General features: G+C 33.6%; 1 protein-coding gene across 5 annotated transcripts in view; it reads right to left on the bottom strand.

Annotated features, from left to right (window-relative positions):
- Positions 1-27,431, bottom strand: part of ZC3H13 (zinc finger CCCH-type containing 13) — a 92,627-nt gene that overhangs the window by 61,984 nt on the left and 3,212 nt on the right. For all 5 annotated transcript variants that reach the window (XM_038569552.1, XM_038569553.1, XM_038569554.1 and 2 more), the window contains exons 2-7: positions 24,137-24,262; positions 23,722-23,831; positions 21,015-21,126; positions 10,488-10,596; positions 2,711-2,850; positions 1,994-2,154 (exon numbers count right to left, since the gene is read on the bottom strand). In XM_038569552.1, the coding sequence (XP_038425480.1) occupies positions 1,994-2,154; positions 2,711-2,850; positions 10,488-10,596; positions 21,015-21,126; positions 23,722-23,831; positions 24,137-24,253 (749 nt within the window). In that variant the 5' untranslated portion in view covers positions 24,254-24,262. The remainder of the gene's footprint in view (positions 1-1,993; positions 2,155-2,710; positions 2,851-10,487; positions 10,597-21,014; positions 21,127-23,721; positions 23,832-24,136; positions 24,263-27,431) is intronic.

The raw sequence follows: 27,431 nt of genomic DNA, 5'->3' as shown, positions 1-27,431 counted from the left end.
ATTCAGGGATGGTTATATAATTGGTTGGCCAAGAGGATAAAGAATAAGAACAAATGGAGTGGATCACATCACTCTACAGTTCACTTCTTCCATATTTCTTTGCAACATTTAATTTACCTAATCCAAGGAGCAAAGGAGAGGATCACATCAACTTTACAGAGTGCCTTATTAAAATGTAAAGCTCTATGCAAAGCAAGTGCAGTGGGGAGAAAAAAACAATGAACCACCAAGATCCCAATCTTCAAGGAGCTTAAATTTAACAGATATACATACATACGTGTATGCCACAGATAAAATACAAAGCAAATAGTAATATTAAGAGGGAGGTATAAATAAAATTAGATAGATATACAAAAGAAATAAAAATTTTGCTCAGTAAAGATAAATGGGAAGATTTAATGGAAAGATAGAATTTGAGCTAGACATTGAAAAATTAAAGGTGCAACAGAGTAGAAGGAAGACTGGACAAAAATATTAACAAGACTAAAAGATCAAAGCATAAATGTCATCTTAAAAAATCTAAATTTTAGAGCACGTGGGTGGCTCTGTTAGTTAAGCATCTGATTTTGACTCTGGTCATGATCTTGGGGTCCTGGAATGCAACCCCACACTGGGCTCCTCGCTCAGTGGGGAGTCTGCCTGTTTCTCTCCCTCTGGCCCTTTCCCCTACTCAAACACACACATTCATGTGTGCCCACTCTCAAATAAATAAAATATTTAAGAAAAATTTTTAAAAAAGAATCTGAATTTTACTCAACAGAATGGAAAACCATTGAGTTTTTCTATGGCATAGCATATTAATGTTCTTTCAAGATTTCTCTCACAACATCTGTAAGATGAATGGGTTGGCGTTGCTGAATAAAATGTGTATGTGTGTAGGGATGTGGGCATTGGATAAAATAAAGTTAGTAGGATATAATAATCTAGGCAGAAAGTAACTGGAGTCTAAAATATGGCTAAAGCCTCTAAAAACTAGGAAGGAAGAAGACAAATAAGAGTTTTATTGTGGGTTCAAACAGTTGCCAACTAATATGTCGGGAAGAGGTTAGTTTAGGTTTTTGTCTTGAAGAATATTCATGTATGTGCTTTAATTAAAACAAAATTTAGGGATCCCTGGGTGGTTCAGCAGTTTACTGCCTGCCTTCAGCCCAGAGCGTGATCCTAGAGTCCCGGGATCGAGTCCCGGATCAGGCTCTCTGCATGGAGCCTGCTTCTCCCTCTGCCTGTGTCTCTGCCTCTCTTTCTCTGTCTCTCATGAATAAATAAATAAAATATAAAAAAATAAAATGAAACAAAATTTAAATAGTACAGAATAACAATAAATGGAAGTCTTTCTCTCTTAGTCCCTCAATGTAATCATATTACATCATTTCTATTTTTATTTCCTCAACTGGCTACTGGAATAATTCTAAACAATATCATCATTCTGCTATGTATATGCTATGAAGAATCTAATCTCATGACTACATGCACAAGGAGAAAAAACATTCACTACGTGTAACTTGTAACAGTGAATATCTGTAAACTGAAATGTTCAATAGGAAAGTAAATATATAAGTACTCAAGTGAAAAAAGGCTAAATACATCAATATAAATATAAAAAATAGTGAGAAAGCTGCAGAAGCAAAGCTTTATTATGGAAGTATTAAGATTAAATAAATAAAAATAATACATATGAAACTATAAACACACTTGTACAAAAGTCAAAAACAAAAAATTTGAGAGGGAAAGACAGGATATATATATGTATTATGTTTTATTCTTAAAAAATAAAAAGCTCTGAAGCATATGTAGGTGGGACACAGACATTTTGTTTTACTGTTCTGTATAACTTTCTTAATTTAGAATTGAAACACTTTATAGTTTTTTGGAAGAAAAAACTTACATTAAATACTGAATGTATTGTAAGTACCCTTCTGTAATCTACTAATTCTTTTAAGCATTGTTTCAGAAAAAGGGATTTCATTCTGACATTATTTACCATCCTACTGACCTCTGCTGGTCCAATAAGGGCGAGGATACTGCAGTTGTCTTCCTGTCTTTCTTGCTTGCTGAAGATGACGACTTAGGGCTTGATTTTCGCTTTGGAGATTTGCTTGATTTTCTCAGAGAAGGTGACGGAGATAATTTTGATCTAATCACTTCTGGTGAAACCTTTTAAAAGTATTCAGTAAGTCAGTTTGGAAACTCCTCCAATTATGGCTGTTATAATCAACAACAAAGCAGGTATTTCTAAAGCATACCAAGCTTCAGATGAAATATTATGGGCTATTACAGTCACCATGTATTAATCTGATTCCTAAACATGTGCTTATAACCAATATGATAAATAACTGCCATAACATAATATCAATAAAGTAAACTAAAATTATAAAACTTCAAAATCTCCTCAGAAAAATCACATATTATACTCAAATAAATTGTATCTCTAAAACAAGTATTTGAGAAATATCTTAGGCTTAAAAAAATAGACGTACATAGATTCAAATCCTGTTCAATATTAGCTAGTGATTCTACACAAGACAACCTGTTTAATCACCTGTTCAAAAGCAAAAATATTTACCAAATAATGTGAACATTAAATGACTAACATATATGAAATAGTTGATATACAATAATTTGATCAGTGTATCAATATCCTAATACAATTTAAGATAGATCAAGCAGCTAATGAGTTCTCTGATCACATATATTTCAATAAATAGCATACCTCCTTTTTAATAATAATTTCTTCTCTCTTGTCCATGTTTTCTTGTTCTAGCTTCATTAATTCCCTCTGTATCTTCTGACGTTTCATTTCCAATGACAACTCATGAACATAATCATAATTAATATCTCCATTGTCAGAATCTTTAAAATAAAAATTCCATTACTTGTCAGAAACTATCAATTTTCTATACCAAAAATTAGAGAAATTTTTTCCACTAATTTTTTATACAAATTAAAATGGTAGATTCTTTCATTAGAATAACACACTTCTAGGGATTAGGTGGCTCAGTAGGTTAAGCAACTGACTTCAGCTCAGGTCATGGATCCCAGGATCCTGGGATCAAGCCCCACATCGGGCTCCCTACTCAGTGGGCAGCCTGCTTCTCCCACTCCTGCCTCAGCTCCTTTGCTTATGTGCACACGTGCTTTCTCTGTCAAATAAAAAAAATTTAAAAAAAGAATAACATACTTCTCAAAGATAAAAGAAATATATACTGTTTCTGTGAAGGATTAAAATCAGTATCGTTTGATTCTCTATGAAAACCCAACAGTTTTAAAATTTCTGAGTTTTCTGAAAGTGGTTTTGAGTTGCCTGGGGGTTGGGATTTTGGTTGGGAGATGGGATTTTAAAAGATACAATTAAAAGCTCACATGTAAATTATAAATATTAAAGATACCAAAGCCTTCAATATTTCATGCTAAGTATGACTGATTTCATTATCTCCTTGACTTTTTTTTTTATGGATTCATTAGTATTAAATGAAGGTTACATTAGGTGTCCTACATTGCTTCCATATTCCTTTATTAGTGACACAAATGATTTGCTTCTAAACTGAAGTTTGGTAATTTTAATATTAATGTGTATAGAAGCTAATGTCTGAAGGATCTGTAACATTTCCATTATAAGGGAGGAGTACTAGTTCCTCAGATTAAAACTGTCCATCTCCTCAAAAGATCTGATACCAGGTCTTTATTTCCATTCACCTTTTCCAATGAAAAAAAATATGATAGCTGGTTAAGTAGGGAACAAAAAAAGAAAGAATGGTGTGCAGAGCTATTTCATCACAATATGTAGGAGTTTTCAGTGGCTATTGACACTGCCACCCCACCTCTCACCCTCTGAAATAATTCCATGAAATCTAGAGGAAGGAATTTCAGTGACTCGTCTCCTATCATTGTTCTATCCTATGACAATGCTGGACTTGACTGCTTATGAACTGAAGTGCCCTCTCAAACTATACTTTTAGCACTGAAGATCACCATCCCTTAACCTGGGGTAAAGAAATAAAATGAAGAACTAAAAGGCAATGAAAATAGATAGTCCTACTTGATTGCTTGAAGCACACAAAAAATGAACATCATTGTCATGCATAGACCAAATATGTTAAAATGCCAACTATCCATCCATTTTTATGTCTGGGAACTGAGAGGGTAGCTACACAGCCTTTAACTGTGTAACTAAATTGATTACTCATCTGCTATTGGAAGATAATTTTTCAGTAAATACAGAAAATAGACTAAATCACATTTTTCAGTCAGAAAGCAATTACTAAATATTTAAGGACATAAAATTTCTACTAGATAAAATGACTGGACATACTGAATTTTTAAACATTTTATTTATTTGAGAGAGAGAGTGAGCATACAAGCAGAGGAGGGAGGTAGAGAGAGAGGGAGAAGCAGACTCCCCACTGAGCAGGAAGCCCAACTGGGGATCAATCCCTGGACCCCAAGACCATGACCTGAGCTGAAGGCAGATGCTCAACTGACTGAGACACCCAAGTACCCTAAGGAAGTGATTTTTAGGAACATAAAATAGAAAAATACACACAATATGTAAGGCTGACATTCTTTATGTATAGAGAGTTCTTACTGATTCAATGGAGAATGAGCAAGGACACAAATAGGCAATTCACAGAAAGAAAAAAATGCAAATGGTAGACAAATATGACTTTTTCATGTATTAAAGGGTCATTTTTTCCTAATTACAATACTAAGTATTAGCAAAGGTACAGATAAAAGGTATGTTCATTTTCTGAAGGTAACAATGTAAACTAGACATATATCTATCTTGGAAAGTAATTTGGCAACATGAGTAAAAACCTTGAGAAGACTCATACCCTTTAATATAATAATTTTGCTTTCAGTAATCTATTTTATGCAATAATCATAGATATATAAAAAGTATATACATATGAATAAAAGATTATAAATATTTCTTTTTGTCTTTAACATATACATTTGATTAAAAGTCTGAAAAATTTTTTTAAAGATTTACTAGACACACAGTACTACACTAGTTCCTATGATAAATAAATAAAAGGAAATTTAAATAACCAAATAAAAAACACAAACTTGAGGGTGAAGGATTGGAAATATAGAAAGCAACAAGATAATGAAAAGTTCCGTACAATAAGAATTTGTACTTGATCCTGAAGGAAATGGGAATCCAATTTTTTAAAAAAGATTTTATTTATTGATTTGAGAGACAGAGAGCAAGCACACGTGCATGCACCAGCAGGGAGAGGAGAGAGAGAACCTCAAGGGGACTCCTGCTCAGTGCACAATCCTAAGATCCCGACCTGTGCCAAAACCAAGAGTTGGAGGCTCAACTGACTAAGCCACCCAGGCAACCTGGGAAATCTGAATTTTAAAAAGAATGAAGTCAAGCCATTTATTCTCTCATAAGAGCATTTTGCAACTCATGGAGTGGAAGAAGACATTTGGAATACATGTATCTGATAGAGATCTTATATCCAAAAAATATAAGGAATTCTTAACAATTAAAAATAGTTAATACAACAGAATAGGCAAGTCTGGGACACATAGTTTATAAAACAGATTGTACAGTGGTCAATAAATGTGAAAAAGTTCTCTTTTATTAGCCATTAGGGAAATACACACTAAAACCACAATAAGAGGGTTGCCTGGGTGGCTCAGCGGTTGAGCGTCTGCCTTCAGCTCAGGGCATGATCCTGGGTTCTGGGGATTGAATCCCACATTGGGCTACTTGTGAGGAGCCTGCTTCTCCTTCTGCCTATGTCCCTGCCTCTTTGTGCCTTTCATGAGTAACTAAACAAAATCTTTAAAAAACAAAACAAAACAACCACAATAAGATACTAGCACACACCTCCAGAATGGCTAAGATGAAAAAGACAAAGACCATATGAAAAACAATAACCGTGTTTAATTTGACATCACCTACTAAAGATGAACATATGCAAATTCCATGGCCTAGCAATCCTACATCCAGGCATAAACTAAAGAGAAATGGGTACATGTTTAGCAAAAGATATGATTAAGAATAGTACTAGCACTTTATTCAGCTCAAAATTGGATAAATTACAGTATATTCATATAATACTATATAGCAATAATAATTAAAGAACTATGTGCAATAAATATGGTTTAATCTCAAAAAGATATTTCAAGTAAAAGAAGCTAAACATAAAAACAGTACTGTGGTAGATTCCATTTATATAGAGCTCAAAAACAGATAAAATTAATCAATGGTGGTAGAAATCAGGGCAATAGTTATCTTTGGGAGGCAGGAGTTGAGAAGTAGTGACGAAAGGGAGCACAAGGCAGGTTATGGATATCACTGCCTATTTATTGATTCCGGTGCTGGTTATACAAGTCTGTTCTGTTTGTGAAAACTCAATGAGTTGCACACATGAATCATGCACTCCTCTGAATGAATACTATAGTAAAAAAAAAAAATTCTTTTAAGATTATTTTGACTTTCAAGTAGAGAATGAATTAGGTGATAAGATTAACCTCAAGGCATGAGGTTAAGTTATTCTGGTAAAATATATTTGATGGTAATAAGTATCTTAGTAACTAAAATATTACTAGTCATTCAGAAAAATAGATGATTCTAAAAGATATTCAGTAGGTAGAAATGTTGGGACTCTATAAATATCTAGGTTGAGGGGACTAAGTATCAAATAATGATTCCCTAGCTTTGAGGGACCTAGTAGAAAAGCACTGCTCTCAAGATAAGAAACTCAGTGATATCCCTTAATGGATGCCTCAATTGAGAGCTTCAGATACTGGAGTCTTTAATAGATAGATGCTACTGATGCCCTAAAAGCATGATTTCATCTGGAAGGAAAAATTAAAATTGGGAAAAGGTGGCTAGGTAAAGGGAAAACAACTGAAAGCAGAAGCCACTTATAGAAACAAGTGGTTCTCAAAAAGAATGGTCTGAGGACTCCTGGGGAACTCCAAAACAATTCTGGGAGTTTTAGAAGATCAAAAATATTTCTATAATACTATAGTATTTGGTTTATTATTCCTTCTTGAGTATGTAGTGGAGTTTTCCAGAAGTCACATGATATGTAATATCATTAACAGACTGAACGCAGAAGCAGATATGAAAATCTACAAGTCTTCTATTAAGCCAGATGTTAAAAAGATTTATAAAAACATGTAAAACACTGCCCCTCCCCATAATTTTATTTTTAATTTGCAAAACATATCTATTTTCCATAAAAGTATATGCTAGGTTTATTACTGTCCTTATTAAATAAATTCATAAATAAGTATTTTAAAAATTTCTCAGATTCAATTTCTAATACAGTAAGAATTGAAACAGATAATCCACCAAGTTAAGAGATGTTTGGAGGGGGATGCCTGGGTGGCACAGCTGGTTGTGTCTGACTCTTGGTTTTGGCTCAGGTCCTGATCTCAGGGCGGCTGAGACTGAGCCCTGCATCAGTGTGGTGTCTGCTTAACACTCTCTCTCCCTCTCCCCCTCCCTGCTTCTTGCGTGCGCGTGCTCTATTTCTCTCTCTCCTCCCTCTCTCAAATCTTTTTTTTCTTAAAGTTGTTTGAGATCCTTTAAAAAAGTGAAAAGTGTCCTTAGACCCAAAAGTTTGAGAAATATTGATATAGAGCAATTTCTTCTGAATCTAGCTAAAATTGCTATTTACTTTATTTTTTTTTAACTTTTTTTTTTTAATTTTTATTTATTTATTTATGATAGTCACAGAGAGAGAGAGAGAGAGAGAGAGGCAGAGACATAGGCAGAGGGAGAAGCAGGCTCCATGCACTGGGAGCCGGACGTGGGATTCGATCCCGGGTCTCCAGGATCGCGCCCTGGGCCAAAGGCAGGCGCTAAACTGCTGCGCCACCCAGGGATCCCTGCTATTTACTTTAGACTGAAAATGTAGAAGGAAAGTCTATTAAACTAGTTAACAGTCTCATTATCCTGGGATTAAAATGGCTAAATTCATGCATCAGTATTCCTTCAAACATATTTTTTGTTAAATATTTTATTTATTAATTCATGGGAAACACAGAGAAACAGAGACATAGAAAGAGAAGCAGGTTCTCTGCCGGGAAGCCTGATGCAGGACTCGACCCTAGAACCCTGAGATCATGACCTGAGCCAAAGGCAGTCACTCAACCACTAAGCTACCCAGGTGCCCCTCCTTCAAACATATTTTTAATATATAAACAATCAAAATCTTTAAGTTGCAATTAAGAGAAGCTGTAATAAGTACCCATGTGTATATTTCCTATGTAAATCTACTATAGAAGGCATCTACTCACCTTTTAAAGAACTTTGTACAGAAAAGCCTCTTGTAGTAAAATCACTTTAGTTTTTTTTAAAGATGACAGTCTAGAGCAAAGCCTTGGGAATCAACATTTAAGAGAGAGATAAAATACAAGGAACCCCTGTACAAGACTGAAGGGTTTCAAAGGAAGACAGAAAACCTGAAGAGGGGTAGATAGATGAAACTGAAGGGGAAAGTGCTTCCAGACATTTGAGAGATTGTTGCAGAAAAGCAACAATCTCTCAAATGTTGCAGAGAGATTACAGAAGAGAGACAAGCAAGTCTCCATTTATTTACCAAAGAGGAGGTTATTAGTGACCCTGAAGAGCAGTTCTAGTGAAGACATGGGTCAGAAAACTGAGTAAGTATTGAGGTGAAAATCTAAAGACAGTAAGGTACAGAATTCCTTCAAGAATTTAATTGTAAAGTGGGGACAAGCAGGGTGATGGCTAGAGTCAGATGTAGAGAAGAGAAAGTGTATCCAGATGGATGTTAGAGATATAAAAAAGAATGTATGTCAAATGAGCAAGACTGCAGAGCTGGGAAGAAAGTGAATCCAGAATAAAGGGGAATACAATCTTACACAGCAGAAGGGAGGCTTCTTACCCAGAACAAAAGAGAAAGAGTAAAGGTCAGGTGGGAAAAGAAGACTAATTTATCAACTTCTTGATACCACACTTAGAAAGTTAGTAGATGGTGAGTGTATCGTCTCTATAGTAAACAGCTGACAGGAACTATGAAAGGTCCACTGGGAGATTTAAGGAGAGGGTTTAAAATAGCTATTATGAAAACAACCAGAGAACTGTCTTAGGCTTTTACAAACCTTTTAAATGGGAATATAAAAATTTTTGTTTTTAAAGATAAGTATTCAGTACATTTCAGAGTGTTTTTTATCCAAAAATAATTAAGATGGAAAAAAATGCTGAGTTAATCCCTTCATACTTCATAAAGTTCACTATCCAACCTTGAATAGTCAAAGTTTGTAATATTTTGTTTCAGTATATTAACTACTTAGGCAACTATAATGGGAAATCATAGCTGCTTCTACTGCTGTTTTGTAGAAGGTATAAAATTGGCTTATGAAATCCCTATAAACTAATCATAGGAAAGTTTCCTATGTGCTCTTGGGAGTAAGTTTTAAGCAGACAACAATGTCCAAAGATGGAATGGATTTTCGTAAAAATACTGATGTTCAAGTTACCGGAGAGGCATTCAGCACATTTTTCACCTATTAGAATATGTCTTCAGAGATTGCTCTTAAAATGTAACAGAAAGCATTTTAGGCTTACAGGCTCTTGGTTCTCACAGATGTCTATTCATCCACTATAGCTAAAAAGCAGCCACAGGAAATATGTAACCAAATGAGGATGGCTGTGTTCCAACAAAACTTTACTTGCAAAACCAGGTGGCCGGCTGGCCCGTAAGTTATGGTTTTTTAACGTCTGGTCTAAGTTTTTAGTTTACTGCTGTGGAAGTTGCTTAAATTTTTACATTCTTTAATTCTGTCATCTGTTAGCAGAAATACAAAGCTATTGAATTAATAAGGAATATTATATAAATTACATAAAAATGCCCAGCACACTCAAAGCAACAAATATGAGTTTTCTTTCTCTGTATTTGGTAGTGTGAGGCTGTAGTGCTCACTTTCAGAAGGTCATAGAAGTGAAGAAGAGAGAATATTCATGGTGTGGAAAAAAAAAAAAAACTAATTTGTTAAGATGATGCAAAGATGATTTTGTTATTTTTCATCAACAAATCCCTGGTCTCAGTTATCTGAAATGGATTTCTTCTGAAAGAAAAAAGTCTACAATTTCTTGGAAATAACTTTCCCAGATCCTTAAGATTTAAAAAACTCACTTTAATATTTTATGTAAGACAAACAAAATTTAGATTTAATTTTTTTCACCTTGGTATTGAGGAACTAAAAAAATTTAGAAAAGTAATATAATTTCAAAGGACTATGATGGTGCCCAATAAAGTTCTAGGGGGGGAAAGGATGGGCAAGTTGAAAAATGCAGTGTGAACAGCATTCTCTGCTTTTGTTCCACTACCATATGCCATTTTCTGTATCCTAACTCAGTAAGGTAGAAACAAGGCAATAAGATGATTCTGAAACAACAAGGAGATCACAGTTGAGAAATGTTTTGAATCCCCCTAAAATCTACAATGCAAATAATCAATAAACTGACTATATAAACAAAGATTTTTGAAACTCACCATCTCTATTAGTTTCCCATTCTACATTTTCTTCTTCACTTTCTGGCGTTCTCTCCTTAGTGATTTTTATGTCTTCCTTTTCCCTATGTCTCCCTCTTGAAGATTCTTTCTAAAAAGCATATACAAACATACAGATTACTATATTTTTAAAAATTATGGGATGGTTACTGAAATACAGAATATTTCTGGCTTTGTCTTTGTTTCATTAAAGAAGCTGTGTTGCAGATAATCACTTACTAAGTAGAAGTGACAAACTCCAGGATAGCACCACAATGAGAAAACTATCTACTAAAGTACAGCAATCTGGTAGAAGTAAGGAGTAACTAAGAGTTTAAAATATACAATGCAAATATTTAATAAGCACTGGATAGCCATGGAAAAATGGTAAGGTCAAAAGAAAAAAAGAGAAAGGGAAGAAGGGAGAAAAGAGGGAGGGGAGGGAGGGAGGATCTTATTTATATATAAGACAAAAGGAAAAAAAGGAACAATCTATTTTTATTCATAAAATATATTCTAAAGATTATCAATCTATAGATATAGATTATCAATCTACATCCCATGTAACTTTTTTTTTAGGCTCCATATCCAGTGTGGAGCCCAATGTGGGGCTTGAACTCACAATCCAGAGATCAAGACCTGAGCTGACATCAACTACAAATACCCACCATTTGCTTCGACGTGGATGGAACTGGAGGGTATTATGCTGAGTGAAATAAGTTAATCAGAGAAGGACAAACATTATATGGTCTCATTCATTTGGGGAATATAAAAAATAGTGAAAGGGAATAAAGGGGGAAGGAGAAAAAAATGAGTGGGAAATATCAGAAAGGAAGACAGAACATGAGAGACTCCTAACTCTGGGAAACAAACAAGGGGTGGTGGAAAGGGAGGTGGGCGGGGGGTGGGGGTGACTGGGTGATGGGCACTGAGGGGGGCACCTGATGGGATGAGCACTGGGTGTTATGCTATATGTTGGCAAATTCAACTCCAATAAAAAAAAATAAATAAATAAAAATAAAAAAAAGAGTCTCACTTAACTAACGGAGCCACCCAGGTGTCCCCCAGGCAAGTTTTGAGTGTTCTGTGGATTAAACTCACTATAAATATACATTAGTACAAGTTGTATCAAAAATTCTTTATAGGAAGTTATCCCCAAATTACTGAAAAATATATTGTTTTCTACTTCAGGTATCATGTAATATCCAAATACTAATTTAGTTAAAAAGGGTTTCAGAGCCATAAAGACTATAATTAGCTTCATGTCAATTAAAATCAGGTTTTGCTGTCAAATAAGTTTATGCTGAACTTAGGAAAAATGTTTGGTTTTAAATATTTCTTACATTTTAGGAATACAATAAATGATTGTGGACTTCTACTTTAAATTATTTTCATTTTATATTATATTCACATTTATTCCTTTAACATTATATGTATGGATAGATAGTATTCATTATGAATTCTTAGAAAGGAGGCATTACCAAGAATTTGGTTTAAAAAGAAATATTGAAGGTAAGAGTTGAAGACCAATATTACAATAACTGGATTAGTAACTAGAATAATAAAATATTACAGGTCTTTGTAAATAATATAATCCAACAACTTCCTGCCCTATGTAGAAAAAAATTTTTAAATATTACATATTTATGAAAGTCCTATTAGAAGAACTTAAGAAAAAAAATTTACTCCCTATATCTCCACTGATAGTTCTTCACTGTTGCATCCCCTTGTCCCCATTTTCAGACAGCTCTAATTATTAAAACTGATCTAATTTTATACTGATCACAATTCTCTTATACCTCTCAAGGATTCCTTCTGATTGGAATCAGTTCTGAAGTATAGATCGTGTAAAAATACTACTACTTTCATGAGACAGCCCTTTAAAATATTTAAACACTGTTACCAAAGCTCTTCAATATTTTCTTATATGAGGCCAAAGAAATAGTTCACATTGATCATATATTAACATTTCAGGATTCTCACACTCTTCCTCACTCAGTCATCTTCCCTGAACATATTAATTTGACAATGTACTTCAATAAAATGTAATAACTAAAATTAATCTGTTCTTATCAGAGCAGTATACAGCACATGGCTTCTACTTCTGGTATAGAACTGAAATTATGATTTATTAACGAGTCTAACTTGTTTTGGAGAATAAGTTTTGGGTGGACCTTAAGTAAGATACTATAAGTTTGTAAACTGTAAATTTAAACTACAATCTCACATAAAATAAGGCAAACTTCAGGGCTGGGTGATTTAGTAACATGCTGAAATCATTAGAGATCAAACTTTCTGGTGGTTCTCCCTTCTCACAGCTCTGCTATTCTTACTGTTGACTTCACATTAAGGCATATTTCTTTTACCATAATAAGAAGCAATCTACATTCTCCCAGTGTGCCTCTCCCTCAATCATGAAGTAAGAATTCTTTCCTTCAGTTTGAGTAGGCCAACTTCAGTCACATGACCACATCTCAATCAATAACTAATACTAAGGTAATCCACAGGTGAAATGACTTAGGCCTGGTTCCTGAATCAGCAAGGAGACTGGGGTTATTTTGACTGCATTAGACTAAACAGGCCCCAACAGTGAACTGGGGTCAATTCCCCGAAAACACAATGCAGCTACAAAATGAAAAAGTGATAGAGTGGATTTTGTGGAGTTCAAAGCCATTTACTCTACACTCTTAATACACTTCACCTCTTCAAAGTACAAGGCCACACTGTTGACAACTTCAAAGGCCATAACAAAACAGACTGGCTAACCTAGTAAACATTTTCCCTATTCACCTTTACTATTCACATTTCAGACCCTCCTTCTAAGGTCATCCTGCTATCTTCCTGATGCATATCTTTTTAGACACTCTTTATTTAGTGAAGGTCTCCTAGTACTCAACACTCTCAATTTTATTTGAAAATGTCTGTATTATATCCTCATTCTTGAAAAATAGTTTTATTGGGTATACAACTATGGGTTGACAGATTTAGCACTTTGGAAATACTATCCCGCTGTCTTTTGGCTTCCATTGTTATTGATGTCATTCTGTTGCTCCTTTGTAGGATGATTTGCCTTTTTCCTTGGGGTATTTTAATATTTTCTCTAACTCTGGTATTTTGCAATTGCATAATAACATTCTATTTGATATGTATTGTGCTTTTTGTATCTGTAGCTCTGTCTTGTCAATTACAGAAAATTCACAGCACTACTTCTTTCAGTATTGACTCTCCTACATTCTATTTTTTCATGGAGTTCCAACTAAAGGTACATTAAACTTTCTAAGTATTTCCCCCACATTTTTGAATCTCTTCAACATTTTCTATAACTCTGTCTTTATGTGCTGTATTCTGGTTAAGTTCTTCAGGTCCATCTTCTAATTCAACAATTCTCTCTCCACAGATGGACCAAAGGCTTTGTCTCTATTTACAGCTCTAATACGAGTAAAGTCTCAAGGTCACCACTAGCTTTCACATTTGCTACTTAATCCTTGGTTTCGATTCCCCGTTCGTATTTGTTTTTGCTGCTGTTTTGCATTTTTGAGAAAGTAGCAATGCATTTAAAATGTGTTTGTTGTCACTTTTCCAGGACCCAGTATTACTGTAGTGGGAGACCCTAAAAGTTTATAGTCCACAATTATGCTGAAAGGGAAAGTTAAGACTAACAATTCTTAACGAGACTAACAATTCTTTAGCAATCACATCAAACTTTGCCTACTGTTTAAAGTATAGCCAACTATTTTCCCTTGGATTTATCCACAACCATTGGTCAGAAGAAGCCACTCTAGGCCATACTACTATAAATGACATTTTGTTCCTAAAATGAAGTCTGTTTATCCCTAACACAAGTTTGTTCTTTGTTAATGACAGGGAACAGTATTATTACGTATTACATGAGACAAAGATGGGAAGGGAAAAAAAATCCACTTCAACTACCATTTCTATTTATCCCATATAATCTTATATATTTCCTTACATCTTTCCAAAATTACTTAGAGAAATTTACTCTGAGACTAACAAAAATTATCACAGAACATTTAATCAAAGATTAACTCAATTATATACCAACAAAGTTCTCCCCTTGTACTAATATTTACTTTAAAATAACTATGTAAATACGTCCATTACTAGCCTAAAGCTATTATCATAGTACTAATTATTATATTAAAGAATATGATTATTATATTAAAGAATATCAAGTTTTAAACATTCAATGTTTTATACAAAGGATTTTTTTTTCATGTCTTATTTTTAAAGAATAATGATTCCAGGGGTGTCTGGATGGCTCAGTTGGGTAATTGTCCAATTCTTAATTTCGGCTCAAGTCATGATCTCAGGGGTCATGGGATCAAGCCCTGAGTGGGGGTTCTGTGCTCTTCATGGAGTCGTTTGTGCCTCTCCCACTGTTCCTCTCTGCTGCTCCCTCTCTTTATCTCTAAAATAAATAAATTCTTAAAAAAAAAATTCCAACCCTACTGCTCTAAAAATATACTTCGTTTCACAAAACACTAACATCATTAGTGAACTCTTAATTTCAAAAAATTTCCTAAAAATAAGACCTAAGTACATGCCGTCTACAAGAAACAACTTTAAATATGAAGATAATATAGAGTTAAAGGAAAGAGATGGAGAGAGATATACTATGTTAACATTAAAAGAGAGGAGGAATAGCTACATTAATTTCAGACAGAGCAGACTTCAAAGCAAGTGAAGTTATTACCAGGGACATAAAGGGGCTTAACATAATGATAAAGGGGTCAATTCTCTAAGAAGACATAACAATCCTTAATATATATATGCCTAACAGCATAGTGTCAAAACACGGAAGGTAAAAACCAATATAAAACTGTAAGAAGAAATGATCCACAATTATAGTTAGGAGATTTTAACACCTCTCTGTCAAAAATGGACATATCTAGCAGGCAGAAAAATAGTAAGAACATAGTTGAACTCAAAAGCACCATCGATCTACTGGATACAACTGACATCTATAGACTACTTCATTCCACAACAGCAGAATACACATTTTTCTCACGCTCACATGGGAAATTTACTAAAACAGACCATATTCTCAACCATAAAACACACTTCTAAATGAATGGAAATCATACAATGTCTGCTTTCAGACTACGATGTAATTAAATTAGAAATCAATACAATAAGATAGCTGGAAAATACCTAAATATGTGGAGATTAAACAACACACTTCTAATTAACACATGGGTCAAAGAAAAAAATTTCAAGAGCAATTTAAAAATATTTCAAACTAAAAGTGAGAGGCATTTGGGTAGGGCAGTTGGTTGAAGTGTCTGACTCCTGATTTTGGCTTGCATTGTAATCAGGGCCTTGGGATCAAGCCCCATGTGGGGCTCTACACTCAGCAGAGTCTGTTTTATTCTCTCTCCCGCTCTGCCCCTCCCCCTACTCACACATACACTCTCTAAATAAATAAAATCTTTTAAAAAATGAAAATGAAATACAACTTACTAAAATTTATAGAATGCCGTGAAAATAGTGTTTAGAGAATAAAGTACAGCACTTCTAAAGAAGATCTAAAATCCATAATCTAGGGACGCCTGGGTAGCTTAGTGGTTGAATGTCTACCTTCAGCTCAGTGTGTGATCCCAGGGTCCTGGGGTCAAGTCCTGCATCAGGGTCCCTGCAGGGAGCTTGCTTCTCCCTCTGCCTATGTCTCTGCCTCTGTCTCTCATGAATATATAAATTTTTTTAAAAAATTAAAAAAATATATCCATAATCTAAGATTCTACTTCAGAAAAACTAGAAAAAGAGCAAATTAAATCTAAAGTAAGCAGAAGAAAAGAAGTAATAAAAATTAGAGTGGAAATCAATGAAATCAATCAACTGAAAACAGGAAATCAATAGAAGAAAAAAAATCATTAAACTTAAAGCCAGTCTTTAAAAAGATCAATAAAATTGATAAGCTTCTAGTCAGGCTAAGAAAAAAAAGAAAAGACATAAGTTAGTAGTATCAGAAACAAAAAAGGAGACATTGCTACAAATCCCAGAGATTAAAAGGATAATAAATCAATACTATGAACAATCCTATGACAAATTTGATAACCTAGAGGAAATTGTCTAATTCTACAAAAAAGACAATCTGCCAAAACTCATAGACAATCTGAATAAGCCTGTACTTACTAAAGAAACTGAATCAGGGATCCCTGGGTGGCGCAGTGGTTTAGCGCCTGCCTTTGGCCCAGGGCGCGATCCTGGAGACCTGGGATCGAATCCCACATCGGGCTCCCGGTGCATGGAGCCTGCTTCTCCCTCTGCCTGTGTCTCTGCCTCTCTCTCTCTCTGTGACTATCATACATAAATAAATAAAAATTAAAAAAAAAAAAAGCTAAAGAAACTGAATCGGTAAATAACCTTTCAAAACAGAAAGCACCAGTTCCAGATGGATTCACATCTATCGATTCTGTGAATTCTATCAAACATTTAAGAAAGAAATTACAGCAATTCCCCACTTTTTCAGAAAATAGAAGCAAAGAGACTATTTCCTGACTCATTCTAAGAAGTCAGCTAATACCTAAGTACCTAGTATAAAAACCAATATTTCTTGTAATTAGAAATATTTCTCAAGAACATGGATGTAAAAATCCTGTGGTTTTCTCCTCTTTCTAAACTTTCACCATCCCATCTTTCATCCCACCTATCCTTCCAACACTCAATGCAAATGTCATTTCCCTCTGTGAAATGTTCTCTGTTCCCCAGTTATTCCTTCCACTGTGTTCTGTGTATCTCTCTGTCATACTACCATACTCTACAGAATTACAATTTATCTACTTATGAATTTGTATGCCCACAAGATCACGTGTTATCAACCTCACAACTCAGATGCACTAGAGTTGATGTTTGTATCTTAACCTGTCTTAGCTATCTTATGTTATCTAACCTATAGTTGCCCCTACCTAAACTAAATCTGACTTTCCCATAGAAGTTCATCACGTAAAGATCAACAGACACATGTGTTGCAGTAGGAATGTACCATAGAAATGATCAGTATTTGTTATCCTGTCAGACAGATCACTCAAAATAATTAACACCCTGGTATCCTAGCTTATTAACAGTTTTGTCTAGTTTTGGATCAGGAATTTCCTAAAACCTGATCACTCTTGTCACTATAACACTTAGGCAGGCATGACACTCAGCATCTCTGAGGGCTTTCTCACCTAGGGAAAGTAAGAATCAAGCTTTTTCTTTTCTTTTTTTTTTTTTTTTAAGATTTTATTTATTGATTCATAAGAGACACACACACACACACACACACACACACACAGAGGGGCAGAGACACAGGCAGAGAGAGAAGCAGGCTCCATGCAGGGAAGGCAGAGAGAGAAGCAGGCTCCATGCAGGAAGCCTGATGTGGGACTTGATCCCAGGTCCCCAGGATCACGCCCTGGGCCGAAGGCAGGCCCTAAACCACTGAGCCACCCGGAGATCTCCAAGCTTTTATTTCTTAACGAAAGGCCAACTCTGCTGTCTACTAAGCTGAATATGCTAAACATATAAACCTTTATGATCAGCAATATACTTAGATTTAGATATCTGTTAACAACCTAAATCTCCAACGCTGATGTTTATCTATTAAGAGCCTAACACTAATTTATATTAGAGAGGAAAGGCCAAGAGCTGTTCTAATCCCTGTACATACCAGTTATTTATTTATTTTTTTTTTTATTTATGATAGTTACAGAGAGAGAGAGAGGCAAAGACAGGCAGAGGGAGAAGCAGACTCCGTGCACCAGGAGCCCGATGTGGGATTCGATCCCGGGTCTCCAGGACCGCGCCCTGGGCCAAAGGCAGGCGCCAAACTGCTGCACCACCCAGGGATCCCACATACCAGTTATTAAAGAGTCATCGTGGATTAGCCAGCAACTCATGTTACTTGTTTGACATATATTTTTTTCATAGCAACACACTGATAGAGCTACTGCCTCCACTTACAGGTAAGGAAACTGACAGCAGAGTTAAAAAACAATTCCTAAAATAATGTCTTCAGAATATGAATTCCAGATGTTTGCCTTTTAAACTAGTCCATTTAGTGGTGTGCTAGAGTCAGTTCACACTGACTCACAAGAACCAACTGTTAAATCTTTAGGAACTGTGCAAGCCGGTGTTAAACATAGCTATGATTAAAAATCAAATCATATAAGCTAACAATTACACAAATAATAAAAAACAAAGGTAACTGTTATTCAAAATTCACTTCCTAAATATTTTAGTACATTTTAGTCTTGCAGTTAATTACACTATATGTGAGTGCATATACATATTTATGTGTATGTGTGAAAAATACTATATAATGGTGTGAAAATGAGTATCTCTTTCCAAATCTGTATTCAGTGATATCACTAAGCCAGCTTGAAACTGACCATGATAGTAGTATTTACGCTAAAGAAATTGGCAAATCCCATAAAGCAAAGCTTTTTTCCCTGAATGGTTGTTAAACATTACCAGCAACTCATGGAGTTCATTCCATATTCTGAGCAATCAGTTACTTCAAAATGCAATACCTGTGCCCAGCCCCTACCCAGGAATTCTAATTCAGTAGATCAGGGGTAGAGTATCAACATGTATTTCACAAAACACTATCTCTCCTCCAAAAGAATTCTGATACATACACACCTCTAGCTGAGAACTACTATCTAAGATTTCTAAAGCAGTATTATGTATCTATCATCAGACATTAGAAAGCTACATACTGAAAAGTACATTACTTTAGGTTCCTGAAGATAAATCTCTACAAGCTATAATGTAAAATGGTAATGCAGCTGTTTTATTGAGGATCAGCAACAATCATAGGAAAGCTTCTATACAGCTTAAATGATCAGAAAGTTTCTCTTTAAACAATTCAATAATTTTAATGAAACGGTTATAATATGAGACAACTGAGATATCCATATGAAAAAGTATAAGGCTGGACCATAAATGTAAGCTAACTCAAAATGGATCAAAGCTAAAGCTAAAGCTCCAAGATTCTTTGAAAAAAAAAAAAAGGGGGGGGGGCATGAATCTTTGTGACCCTGAATTAGGCAATGGTTTCTTAGATAAGACACCTAAAGCACAAACAACAAAAACAGATAAACTATTTCATCAAACTAAAAATATCTGTGCTGTAAAGGACATCATCAAGAACATAAAAAGATAATCCCACAGGACAGAAGAAAAATTTTGCAAATCATAAATAAGGAATCTGTATCTAAAATATATAGAAAGTTCTTACAAATCAACAATAAAAAGACAACCCAAATTTAAAAAGGGGCAAAGATTTGAAAAAGACATGTCTCTAGAGAAGATACACAGATGGCCAATAAGCACATCTTATTGTTCAACATTACTGATGTTCAGTATCATTAGCCATCAGGGAAATGCAAAAACTACAATGCGATTACCACTTCACACTCATTAAGATGATTCTAATCAAAGAGTTTGTAATAGCAAACACTGACGAAGAGAGAATTGGAAATCTTATTGCTGGCAGGAATGTAATATAGTGCAGTTGCTTTGGAAAACAATCTAGCAGTTTCTCAAAAAATTAAACACAGAATTAGTATATCACTCAGCCAATTCTACTCCTAGATATAAACCCCAAAGAAATGAAAACATGTCACTCAAAAAACTACTCAGGATGTTCACAGCAGCATGATTCATAAGAGCTAAATCTGGAACAGCCCAAATGTTCATTAATTAATGAATCGATAAATAAAATGTGATGTATTAATGGAATATTATTTAGCAAAAACAAGGAACAGAATATTGATATATCCTATAATTTTTCATAAACCTTGAAAACACTATGGCATGTGAAAGACAAATCAAAAACAAAATCACATACTACATGACTCCACTTATATGAAATATTCAGAACAGACAAATCTATAGTGACATAGTGGTCTTCTAGGGATGGTGGTCAGTTTCTTGAAAAAAAAAAAAAAAAAAAAAGCTCATGATCAGATTTCCACATATGAAACACTGACGTTTTCTTTTATTCAATAAGCTATATCATAAATTAAGATTTCTCTTTTGGCGTCACTGTCAGGAAACCCACCATTAAACTTTGTGGTCACATGTGCCTTCCTTCACCTAAATTCTCTGGTTCAGTTTTTGTCAACACCATGCCTTGCTTTCATTGTTTTAATTTCTAAGTGTCCTACTATAATCCACTTTAACCTTTCTTGGAAACAAGCAGGATATGATGGCTGGCTGAATTCTGAAGATTTAAGAATACTTTTAGATAGTTATGATGCCCATCAAGATCCAGAAATCCTATGAAGTTGAACTTAAGCTCCACTAACCAATTCCCTCCATCTTAATTACCACCAAGAACTGATTCAGAGAATTAGGAGTTTTCCCAGAGGACTTTTTTCCCCCCTAAATTACACTATCCATATAAACATTATAATGTGGTATTATTCACATCTACCATATATTTAGCACACAACATAATATTATGGAACATATATAGTAAGTCATTACTGAAATTTAACTTTGTTTTGGGAAATTCATTCCTACCCTAACAGGTGAGGATGACTCCTCTGTATTTCGTTTCTGGGACTCAGTGTCCACATCTTGGCGCTTGTTCTTCATTCTTTCTCTAAGATCCCCTGTAGGTCTTTCTGGTGACCTTTGAACCAAAAAACAAAAACAAAACAAAAAACAAAACAAAACAACAAAAATCTATATTTATATAACATTTATAAGAATGTATTTACAGAAATACCTGATGAATCTCAATAAAATTTTTCTGTCCATGGCTCCTAATGTTCAGAAAAACAATTAATTTGCTTCAGCTTAAATATTAATATATAAAAAATATGAGCATCACTTACAAGTGTTCTCCCCATAACAATCAGAAATGTATACAATAAAATTCCATGGGGTGGCAGGTACTGGTGATATGAATAAGAAACTATATGTGAACCAAGAAAAAGGAATTTGTAATTAACAGCTTCATTTGTTTTTCTAAAAATCACATAAATGTACTACTTATATTTGAAAGTAAAAAGTAGGAAAAAGTTTTAAACCACGATGTTGCAAAATTAATAAGGGGCAACAGTATTATCATGCATACATATATGTGGCTGGATGCAACATCAACAACTGAAAATTATCCATCTTAATAATCACAGGACATATAGGAGTTTTATGTTATTCTTATAACTTTTTAAATTTGAAATTATTTCAGAATAGAAAATAGTTAAAGGATTCAAAACAAGGTTTAGGCAGTGGATTTCTTTTTAATCAAGGAAAATCATACATAGTTATGTTCAACCCTGGTAAGCCTTCATAATTCATACTGAAAATGTGACAAATGGCTCCCAATTATTTTTACACTATTGTTAAGTGAGAAAACAAAGCAGATATGGAAAACACACTGCCTTTAAAGAATATTCCTAGAGGAGCTTTTTTAAAAAGGGCAATAGAAGTTAAAAAATGGTAGGTCCCCCACTGGCGACCAAAAAACACTGTGTGAGTATTTTTTAAAGATAGAAACAATCACATAAACATTTAGATCTATTTCAAGTAATAGTTATCAATCAAATCAATTCTTGTATCAATCAATACAAGTCACATAATGAAGATATAATTTCAGTTAACTCACTTTAAAGGATCTCATTAACATTTGTATGTACATTTTATAGGAATATATAAATGTTTAAACAGTTAAATCTGATCTTGAAAGTGTATCTTCTTATTAAAAACCAGTACTTAAATACTTTAAATTATAATTATGATATACAAGTTAATCTTATGTGCCCTGGTTTCCTTTATGTAATAAGACAACTTATTAAGAACTTGTTTCTATCCTAAGCAGCGCCTAACAGAGTGCTCTTCATACAATGAATGCTTAATAAATAATCTTGTGACTAATCATTTCTGAATTACACTGCTTTTCTTTCCATCTCTGAATCACATTATGAACCGTATTTTCTTCCCTATAAAAAAAAGGAAAAAAAGACAAATCCAAAGGGGGTTATCGAATGGAAAAACATGCACAAAATAACATAAAAAATCCTTTATTCTAAGTCTGGCAATGACACTATGTTTTCCCATCTTAGACAAATTCTCTGACCATTTTCCTCAAAATTACCTCTTGCATAAAAATTCTGTGTCAGTTAACAACAAACTTCAGAGATGAATTAGGCATGTATTAAAAGTGTGGTAATAATATGAACAAAACATTAAAATTGTTGAAACACTATCTAGGTTATATTTGTACAGATAATTAAACATATGTCAGTAAGAATTGGTTTTCCCACATTAACAGAAGGCAAGGATGACAATCTAAATACAATAAAACTGAGTATTCACAGCATCACAAGTAAACTAAAATGTACGTTTAATTGAACAAGAAGTCAGTTAAGGGTTTGAGTTTTAAATTCCATTAAGTTTCAAAATTTATACACACACACACACTCACCCATTTAAAAAAAAATCTACAAATGCTACTGTTCAGTTTTTATACTATTGGTATAACCAAAGCCATCAGCACATCCAATTATAGGAACTGGTTAACTATTTGTTTACCAATCAACTTTAAACTGTTTTTTGTGACAACCTTTACATATATTACATACTTAAATACCATAACACAATCATCATGAACTGAACTGAAAGAAAAATAAAAAGTCTTTATTAGGAGATTTTCATTTAGCTTTGCCTTTATTAAAGGCAAAAAGATGTCTTAAATAGGAAGTAGTACCTTTATCCATGTGTAAGCAAGTTTATATTTTCATTTACATTAGTACATTATGATAAGGGATTTGGCAAATGCATTTTAATATACAGAGCTTGCAGCAGAATGTCGTATGTCATTTAGATTTGAATTTAAAACATCTTAAAAAGCTAAAACTATATCCTTGTTAAATTTTAAGGGTTAAAAACCGTCTTTCCTCAGTAAAAACAATCTATGATGTTCTGCAATCTTAAACCATTTTAGTATGTAACTAGGAGTAGGGGGGAAGTAAGTCATACATATATTATTTAAAAAATCTATTGGCAAAAACAGTAAATATTGAGCAAATAGTTTTAAAGCATACATTTTATTAATCTTGAAATTAACAACTAAAAAGATCTTACTGATCTTTGACTATTGATAAGACCACCACCAAAAGAGAAAATCTGATCAAATATATGCTTGTATTTCAGATTTTTATACTAGATAAATTACAAAATAATCTTCTAATAGTATATGAACAATTCAAAGTTCTTAATTTACCTTCTATAATTGCTGCTATAACCTTTACCACGGGGTGAAGGGCCATGTACGAATCTACAAGTGTTTCCATAGAGGCAGTTGCCAGTCTTCAACCAGTTACGGCACTGTGTCTAAGAGACAGATATTACTATGTAAATTTCATATTTATTTCTAGAAAAAAGATGCCAGTGGGACAAAATTAAAACAAATGCTACCAAAATTCCAGCTACCCTGAGATACATTATTCCCCAAACAATAAAAACATCAGGAAAAGAAAAACATAACAATTCTTTTCACTCCTCCTTTATGAAACTCAGTTTTAAAAATTTACTGAACATTCCTACAATACAATAACCTGTTCACTTTTACGATACAAATCAGTATTCAAGAACAGGATTACAAGATAACCCCTGTGACTGTTCTAGTGACAACTCACCTCTGCTGTACTGCCAGTGCTGGGTCCAAGCCTCTCAAATACACTGGGTCTTCGGGATGTGCTATCAGATATGGTCTTGGTATTTTCCACTGTGACCTTCCTTCTAATTTTTGACATTTTGTACTACTTTAACCAAAAAAGAGAGAGGCAAAACTGTAAAATTCTTCAGTTTTAAATTAACTGCCCATAACTTATATGTAGATAAAGCTATAGATAACACTGTAAAAAATTATGGGGAATTTTTCTCAGGAGAAAAAAGGCATAGGAGAGGTCACAGGTAAACAGAAGGTATCTTCGAACCCACACATTAGTGAACTTATAACAAGTTTGAAATCTGTTGCCTAGAATCCTAACTCTTCTGCAGAGTGAAGGAATAAGATTCTATTCAGTTTTCAAAGCACATTCAGCCTCAGAAAACAAACTATAAAAATGTTTATTAGTTTCTAAGTTACTTATAAAACTTACAAAATTTAGTTAACTATCTTTTAAGGAAAAGTTGTGCTATCATCCTCCATAAGGTAGTTAATTGGAAAAGAAAGCCATGTCAAAGAGAATGGGAAAATAAAATCAGGCAAGAATTTTATTGATAGATATTATGCTTTATAACAGTTTGTGACATTAGGTATATTCTAAAAATCAGCTTAGTAGAAAAGTGCAAACTATTTAAATTTTTTTTCATCTTAACAGAGCTTAAAAAAGAACAGTCTAATCAAGGATATTTATTCATTTTCCAATAATATAAAGAAAATTCAATGTTGATAAAATGACTTTCTTTCAAAATAGGACTATACAGCCTATAATAGGCTATAGAACTAGAGCTCAAGATGTTTCTATAATTTATGCTACACTTACATAAAAGTCAAAGATCCTAAAAGTGACGAACAGGCTATCTTACCATTATTAGAAACAAGAAAGACAAACTGTAAAAATATTTTACAAAAGTAAATAAAACATTTAAAACTAAAACCGTAACACAATATATCCAAGTATATAATCAGGTGATTCAACTGGAAATGAAAACAACAGGTAACAGTAATAGGATATATGCTAGAAAAAAAAACAAAAAAACATTAAATTCTAGATCTAGAACAAATTAGTACATAACTGCGGGAACTGAGCAGGAATTGCCTAACTAAAGAAAAAAAAAAAAAAACGACAACAACACTACACCATATCACATTTCACATAATCCAATTAGTTGAAATCTTATCAATAGTCAAAAGTTACTAGAATGAATGATAGCTAAAAAAGTAAAAGTTCCATTTGATATAGAACTGGTCTCCATAAAGTTCACAAATTCAAAAAGCTCTTTAATGTAGTTTCAAAGTAAAGATATACCACTTGAAAGGAAATTAAGTCTTGATAGTACCAAATCAAAAGTTTAATAATATTATAAACGACATTTGGTTTAATTAGATACTTCTTTTAAGGTCACATTTTTAAAAGAATCCTAAGAGTAAGGACAACATTTTATAAATAAACAAAGATAATGAACCAAGAGGAAAAAAGGAAATGATATAATATGGTAGTTTTAAACTGGGAAAAAATGTGTATTCTTATTTTTTAATATAAAATACCACAATTTTAGCAACTAATTTTTAGTGATTCAAAGAAGTTGAAAGAGAACTTACAAATTTTTAAAAATTAGTGTGAAAATTAGTCATTAATATGTCACATTAATGAGTAAGAATTTGTTGCAACATAAAACCACATATTTATCAACTGTTCTCCAAATAAGGAACTACACAGCCAACTCTACACACAGCAGTTACTATTGTGAGTTAGTATTATTAGTATTATTATTGATTTCATTCTCAGCCCAAAAGTGAATTTACAGACTAAAATGTGGTAAAATTTCATATGCCCATTTGTTTGACAGAACTGAAGAATTCTTTATAGGAAATCCAAAATAAATGGAACTGGGAAAAGATCTTCTAGAAAATGTAGAGCTTTAATTAGCTGAGAAAACCACTTTTTTACAATTTATATCTGAGTCAATAAAAAGTGACTATATCACAAAAAACTGATAGTTTAGAACAAAAACAAATGTTCAAAGTTTCATTATGTTGCTATATATATTAATATACTGATGTACACTATAATCATCATTCATAATTCAATTTTTTAAACATTTATTAATAAACTTAAAATTGAATGAGTTCTAAAAATTCCTTATTAGCTATTATTAGTTATTTAGAATGTGGAAAACAGGCACACCATCTCCCCATGCTGCCTCAAGAAGACTGACCTTAACTAACCTTACATATTTCTCTCCACTATCAATGGAAATCGTTCTGCTCCCCAGCATGCCACCACTCCCAACACACTCTCCTCAAAAAAGTTAGTGGTAGTGCTTTCCATAATTACAACAGCTATTATACCTGAAACACTGGTCATCTAGCATCTCCTTTCTTGTTTTCTGAGGGCTCCAGATATTAACTGTTTCTCATTCTGCTCTATAACCTGTGGCTTGGATCAGTACTCCACTGCTTCCCAGGCCTATCCCTGAAAACCATGGCATGGCTTCTCTCCAATCCTGGATCACTAACATAAACTTTCAAGATTTCCAAAGGTCTGGACTGCTATGTCAAAGACAAACAAGTGAGAACTGATGATGGAATCTTATACCCCTCCTTGTATGTATCACTGCCACAAAAAAAAGTATCTTCCCACAGAGACAAAGTTGCTTGTAACAGTGACAGCAAGAACTACTCAAGATTCACCTACACAGTTATTATCACTGGAATTTTACTTTTAGCTACTGTTGAGTCTTCCAATTTAAGGAAAAACAGCAAAGAAGTAAAAGTCATATTCTCAGCATCCAATAGTGTCAGACAGACTTCCTCCTAAAATTGCACTGACTTCAAGTACCAAGTCTATATTAGAGAGGTCGTAGACAGGAAAAAAAATCTGTGGCAAAAGGGAAAAAGTAGGACTTAAAATCTTCTAATTGAAAGGGAAGAGGAATTCTTCTGATCACCTATCTAGGAACTCTATCAGTAGTCAACAATAAGTTTTAGAAATATTATTACTGAAATACTAATGATTGACCTATATAAAATGCTTTATGCTTATAAAGAATACAAAAAATTATTTTAAACCTATTTGTCTAAATATATACAATCTACAATATATCAGGAAAGCATTTACTTTTATTTATTTATTTTATTTACTTAATTTAAAAGTATGTTACCAATGAACTTAATTAGAATTTTCAATCTAAAAATTTGGGTCCTCAAAGGCAAATAAATACCACAATCGAATAAAATATAGATTCAAATGAGGAGGGAAAAAC

The sequence above is a fragment of the Canis lupus genome, chromosome 22, assembly GCF_011100685.1.
Source record: "Canis lupus familiaris isolate Mischka breed German Shepherd chromosome 22, alternate assembly UU_Cfam_GSD_1.0, whole genome shotgun sequence".
NCBI lineage: Eukaryota > Metazoa > Chordata > Mammalia > Carnivora > Canidae > Canis > Canis lupus.
Note: the sequence above shows the minus strand (reverse complement) of the source record. Positions and strands in the feature narration are given on the sequence as shown.